The sequence below is a fragment of the Ptiloglossa arizonensis genome, chromosome 3 (assembly GCF_051014685.1).
Source record: "Ptiloglossa arizonensis isolate GNS036 chromosome 3, iyPtiAriz1_principal, whole genome shotgun sequence".
Taxonomy (NCBI): Eukaryota; Metazoa; Arthropoda; class Insecta; order Hymenoptera; family Colletidae; genus Ptiloglossa; species Ptiloglossa arizonensis.
The window spans coordinates 4,023,571-4,030,575 of NC_135050.1; the positions used below are offsets into that span (position 1 = coordinate 4,023,571).

At 25.7% G+C, this 7,005-nt stretch overlaps 1 protein-coding gene across 2 annotated transcripts; it reads left to right on the plus strand.

Annotated features, from left to right (window-relative positions):
• Positions 1-258: 258 nt before the first annotated feature.
• Sccro3 (defective in cullin neddylation 1 domain containing SCCRO3) lies at positions 259-2,955 on the plus strand. 2 transcript variants are annotated; one of them, XM_076306760.1, is made up of 4 exons: positions 259-666; positions 876-1,039; positions 1,624-1,931; positions 2,148-2,953. In XM_076306760.1, the coding sequence occupies exons 2-4, from the start codon at positions 958-960 to the stop codon at positions 2,745-2,747; spliced, it is 990 nt and encodes a 329-aa protein (XP_076162875.1). In that variant the 5' UTR covers positions 259-666; positions 876-957; the 3' UTR covers positions 2,748-2,953. The 2 variants fall into 2 exon arrangements, with proteins under 2 accessions (XP_076162875.1, XP_076162876.1); XM_076306761.1 differs by lacking the exon at positions 259-666 and having other exon boundaries at positions 876-984; positions 2,148-2,955.
• The last annotated feature ends 4,050 nt before the right edge of the window (positions 2,956-7,005 follow it).

Below are 7,005 nucleotides of genomic sequence, written 5' to 3' on the forward strand. Positions count from 1 at the left end.
TAATATATTGCTCATAGGTTAAATATTTTAAAATGTGAAGTAACTCCATGATGCTATCAACGGTATAATGATTTTACGCATCTCTCTCACGCAGCGCGCCTGAAAACTATGTGTAAAGAAGAAGGGGTAACTTGAAGTATAGTAACTTTCCCCTGAATTGGTCAGAATTTATTTCAACCGGTGTACATATTGGCCACTAGTAATTATTGTTTTTTTAGTGTATCAATACTGAATTTACGAATAAGGTATCGTTATTGCTTCTCCGCAAAGGGATTTTTTTTGTTATGTATTAAAATACGAAGAATATATATCTTTATTAGTATTTTTAAATGCCGAAGTTTCGTTGATAGATCTCCAAATAAATTGAAAGGAATGAATGCTTTGTTCATGGAATGATAGTATCGTTTTATCATTTGGTGAGGTTACGTAGCTACAAATGACAGTAGCATTTAGTCAAATACAAATGGAACCTGGAAGTCATGTAAAAGAAATATTCAAAAGGTTTGGGATCGAAGCGTCTTCTTAATTTTAACCACGACAAATTAAAGTCTAAATTTTTCTAATATTAGAGAATTTATGAATGTGGGCACAGCGAGATATCTTGCGGGGGGTCTCTACTGGGGTTATCGTGACCCAGGTAGACCGAAAATCCGCCTTAACAATAAGGTAAAAAATTCTTTTATAAATATTTTCCTGTATCACATATCCGGATATTGAAATCAAACAACTTAAAAAATATATCATAATACGTTTAATCACTAAAGCTTCTAAATATTGAATGTTATAACTATTTGATACATGTGTATACCAAAATTCTATTCTATATATTTTCATAAAATTATAACTAATTATATTATTGAATTATTATTGTTTAGATTTTGATCAAGACTGCGAATGTAAGACTGAACTACTGATGCATGGGATAATTCTCTTTACTGTTAAGTACGGACAGCATCAATGGGAAACTGTTTCTCGTGCTTTAAGGTGCCTCTTCCACCAGCCACCAATAATCAATCCTTATCATTGGAACATAAAGACGGTAACCATTGTAGTTATCGTTTACATAATTTATTAATAAGTCATATTTATTTTTTGTTTTTTTTATCTTTTCTTTGTTATATTTATTTCATGAAACGAGAAAAGCATTGTATGGTATATTTGTTCAATTGTCTAAAAGTGGATTAAATAGGCTTAACAATCATAGCTGGACACAAGTCCAAATCATTGTTTTACTATTACTGTAATAATAACGCTACAAAATTTTGATTTCATATTATACAAGAAAGTTACTGATAGAGGAAAGCAAATATCTTTTTTTGTTTAATAAATACCATATTTTATTTATAATTTCTTAATGTTATACTATTCCTTATAGTTTTCCTTTTGTAATATTTTGGATTAATTAAAAATTCTATTTAGGAAAATTTATTTTTCACAGTGATTTTGGATAATTGGGGCTATACTATATTTTACAATAATGAGAAAACAAATTTTTTTTTTATTTTTCACTGTTCAATAACATTTTTATTTGTATTACATAATATTTCATCAAAATTAGTATATAATTATATATTTTATATAATATTGATAACATTGTATATAATTATATTATAATGGCTATAGAAAGAATGGAACTTAGGGGTTTGTTCCCAAATTCTTGCCAACAAACTGGGCCTTTAGCACCTGAACCACATATAAATGGAAACAGAAAATCAATCGCCACATTATCAACATTCAACAATGTAGGATCTGATAATTGTGGATCTGTGCCTAGTGTACAAAATAATTTACGTTTATCAAGAGGATTTTATGCACGTTTACCACCATTGAGTAGATCTGGACCATCGTCTGGTCTTAATGTAACTATTGAATCAAAACAACAAAGAGAACCATCAGAGAGCAAGCTAAATGCTTTATTTGACCAATATAAGGTAAATATGAACTTTAATTTTTCATTATGTTTTATTCAAAAGTTTGCTTTGATTTCTATTTTTTAAATAACTTTTACATTATTTATTAGTTCAATAATAAATATGTGAAATTAAAATATAATTAAAATTAAATATCTAGTACTAAATTTATAACTTTAGTTTAATTTAAAATACATATTTGGAACATAATCTATATTTCACATATTTTATTTATAGGATCCACATGAAGATGTAATTTTAGCTGATGGTATAGAAAGACTTTGCAATAATTTACAACTATCGCCAGACGAATTTCAAGTACTTGTTCTTGCTTGGAAATTAAATGCTGAACAGATGTGCCAATTTACACGTCAAGAATTTGTGACAGGTTTGAAAGCAATGAAAGTAGACAGTATACGTGCTATACAAGCAAGATTACCAGAAATTGTTCAAGAGTTAACCATAAATAGTGATTTATTCAAGGATCTCTACCGATTTACGTTTCGATTTGGCTTGGATGTTAATTCTGGTCAAAGAATATTACCAGCTGACATGGCAATTGTTCTATGGAAGCTTGTTTTTACATTGCGTGAACCACCTCTTTTATCTAGATGGCTTAAATTTCTTGAGTACCATCACGTTCGAGGTATACCCAGAGATACATGGAATATGTTTTTGAATTTTGCTGAAAGTATTGGTGATGATCTTGGTACCTATGATGATGCAGAAGCATGGCCAAGTTTATTTGATGATTTTGTTGAATATGAAAATGATCAAATGAACCAAAACATCAGTAAAGATGATATCATAAAGGATGTTTCTATTGATAAACCTTAATATTGGTATTTTAAACAAATTTTCATCGTAATAAGGTATTATTACCGTACATTTTATTCCAGAAATCATTAAAAGATTTTTAACAATGAAATCAGAAAAATAATTTTTTTGCAAACTTTCTATATTATTTATTTCTCAATTATTAGATTATGCAATATCAAATGAAATAGGATAATTAAAGATTTCAGAAAAATTCTTTTCAAAGCATTTTATTCAAAGGGATATATATTTCAAATTTTGCACACTTAATGAACATAGCAGAATTTCTGTAATCTAAATTTGTGATACAGCATATATGAATGTGTACAATTTCCAATACATTAATATTTCTTACACTTTTTAAAGATACTGTTAGACAAAAGGAACAAATAAAAAAGAACAAAATAAAATATCTCATATTATACAAAGAACCTTCAAGAATTTATCTGATAATCTGCATCTTATTAGATTAGAATATCTGGTGCAACTTTCTTTAAAACAGATGTAAACACATTATTGTAAAACAAATTTGATCATTAATGATCACAGTCCATGATATTATTTTAAATCGATGTATGATTTATTTAAATTATGTTTGTATTTATTTTTTTTTTTTTTAATGTCAGTAATTGAAGCATTAATATTGTTTAGACACTCAAATGAGTATTATTAAAAATTTCTGACAAACATATTTCAAATGTAATAACATTATTTAGACACGTGTATATAGTGCCATGTCTTTCGAAAATATTAAAAAATTATTCGCTAAAATTAATGATAACAATATGTCATTGAAAAATACGTGACCTGCTAATTTTTCTTACAAAAGAATACTAAATATTTACATTACAATTTTGATTATTGCAAACAATTATTGACTTTACATAGGCTTGCTTTAGGAATTAATCACTGATATTTTAAAAATATTATGAATTTTCTTAAATATATTCAGTGTCCTTTTGCCTGCAATACTTGTCAGAAATAAAATATTAAAAAAAGAGAGTTGATCATTTAAAAATGTGTTAATTGTTACTTACACAGAGGGACTTACAAATTTGAGTTTGGATATAATTCCAAATATTTTCTTATGTTTATCTCATAGTCACTACATTTGCTACTTTATATTCAAAACTTGAATTAAAGTAAATAAAATTACTGTAATATTGGTGTTTCGATTAAATAAAACGAAACCAGAACACAGTAACTTTTTTTTTTTAGCAATAAGTAAAGGAATTGTAATGTATCCTATAGAATATGTTATAAATACATTAAAACACAAAATATAACAGAAATTACAAATTACTATTTCACCAACAAGAAATATAAAAATATTTATTATTTTTACAAAATTTTATTGTATTTAAAAAGTAAATAATGTTCAGAATTCAATTTATTGTCTGATTGCTACATCAAAATTTATTGTCTGATTTGCTATTATCAAAAAAAATATTTTAACAAATTTATAAAGCAAATATAATTAAGGGAACTTAGTTTCTTTTCTAAACTTGTGTACAAGACTGTTATGTGTTCGGTATTTTGTACTTTATTTATCTATTAGTCTTATTTATGTTGTAATTGAAAAAGTTCCTCTGTGTTAGGTAAAATACTATACAATCTGTATAAAATTACCAAAATTATACAAGTATATATAACATAAAGTCAGCAGACGCACATATAATAATTTATTTGAGTAACTTAATGAGGGCTTGAATCTGTGTTAAAAACCCAGGCTTACCTAAATGTTAGCTTTATGTATAATATTGTATACCGGAAACATGTTTCGTTACAAACTTTCACTTAACTAGCATTTGAAAAACAGTCTTAAGAAGTATATAGGATTGTTTTTATTGTGATAACTTCTAATCAGATCAAATATTGTAAGAGCATTGTTATCAAGGTGTAGACATGGTGACAATGCAAAGAATCAAGTGATAAATATAAGTAGAATTTGAGTGCTAACATAATAGATATTTATAATAAAGATTGTACATTTCTCATGACTCATAATAAATTGGTTTTCATTCTGTAACAAGAATATAAACCGTAGAGAAAGGATAATGCATTTAAGGAGTTTGATAATGTTAATAAGTATAATTTTTTCATACTTTTTACAGCAGTTAAATGTCCATGGTCTGATATGTATTAAGAATAAGTTTTCATCATTAAGTATAATTGACCCGTTCATAAGATGTTAACAATGTTATTGTAAACTATGTGTACAGATTATGTTAATAATACACAAGAATTGAGCATAGTTTTAATAACACATACACATCACAATGTGAAATGTCATTACATGTTATTACGACAAAATTAAAAATTGAAAACTACAGTAATAGTTTTATAAATATTTTAATAATGAAAAATATAAGAAACCACTTTCTTGCATTAAAAGTTTTTCTAATCAATTAAAAGACAGTAAACTTGATTTTTTTATAATACAGTCTGTCTAAGTAATTATTCACATTAATGATCTCAAAATAACCCAATTACACAATTTATATTTAATTACAAGAAACAATTGAAATATAATTAAAGAAAAACATGAATAGAAAAAAACTTTTAAATCAACTGTTTCATATCATTTATAATTACTAATATAAATAACCATTGATATTAAGTTAGTATGTTTATAATACAATTTGCAGTATTAAAAATATTTTTTCGGAAATGTACATTAATTTCATTACTGACGAAATATAAAGTTTATAAATTTAATACATTGCATTTCAAGCTATCTTTCATAAATCAGTATTGATAATTTTAAAAAAGAAAAATAGGCATATTTGAATGATCACCAAATTTTTAAATAATTATTATTTTATAACCAAATATATAAAAATTAACAGTGAATTTTATTCCAAATAATTTCATGTATTAAATTATCAATTTTGTAAATTTATAAACTTATTTGCAATTGTATTCATTTTGTATTAATTACTTGAATAGTTTTAATACTTATAGAAATTCTTGTATTTCATTAATTCATTTCTAAAATTTCGATAAATCATAGTGTTTACAGAATTAATTTGAAAATAAAATTTGTTATAGTCTTAAGAAGTTTAATTTATATAATATTATATAAAAGCGATTTATATATTATATACGCAATTGTGCTATACAAAATAAATGCACGCATGCACATATGTATGTATACAGATTATTGTATATAGATACGTTGTATATTTTTATTGCTTATAGCAAATGTTTATAAATATCATATAAAACACAATTTTAAATATTACATAAAATTAATCCTATTTACAATAATGTATGAAATATCCATTCCATTTTTCAAAATACACATTTTAGATACTTTATTGCCCGTTCTAGGTAAGGAGGAGTAACGTAAACAGATTATTATGTAACCAAACTCTTATCGGTTTGTTGTAACTATGTGTCCCGGTTAGAGTTGCTGTAAAAAATTCTACAAAGTAAATAATGGAAGAAATTTGGTGTTGGGGGGAGAAATAACAGATGTCCTATATGAAATTGTATTGTTTGAGCAGGACCTAGGGTTAAGTTAGTTAAGACAGCGAGTGACGCTTATCTTGCCTTTTTTAACATTCAAATTTCGAAATCGCTCACAACGAAACGATAAGCTTTAACTATTTCTGCAGGAGTTTAAATTTTAAGAAAAGTAACTAGATCTCAAGAGCTACAAAACTGGACAAATAAAAAAAATTGTGTGAAGACTACTTATTAAGTCTTTGGAACATTGAATGAATATACATTTATTTCATTTGCGTATATAAAATAAAAATAAATTATTAAAAGAAAGATAAATACACGATAATAGATATACATACATAAAATTTAAATACATCTATTGACAATACGAATTTTTTTAAATGTATTCTTGATTAATATATTTTTTAAAAATTCTTCATAATTACTAGAAAAATTAATTTTAATAGCTCAAATTATTATATCATTTCAATACTCAGTTGGATTTTCTTCATAATTTACTTATTCATAATAGAAAATATCCTTTTAGTAACAACATTGTTGTAGGAAAGAATAGATCAAATTTAACTATTTTTTTAATGTGTTCTAAAAGATCTTTTTGTAAGGACAAGGGATTCAAATGTTGAATGTATGGTTACTTTATTTTAAGAAAACAGCTTAACTGCATCCGTAGCGTCGATAGCGTGAAGTTTTTGTTTATTTTTTCTGCCTCGTCTCGTACAGACTACCATGAGTATTCAAACTCTCACGACGGGGGTTCCTCTTAAAGAAGGCTAACCCAGACTCATTTTGATCTGTTTTTCTTGCCCGT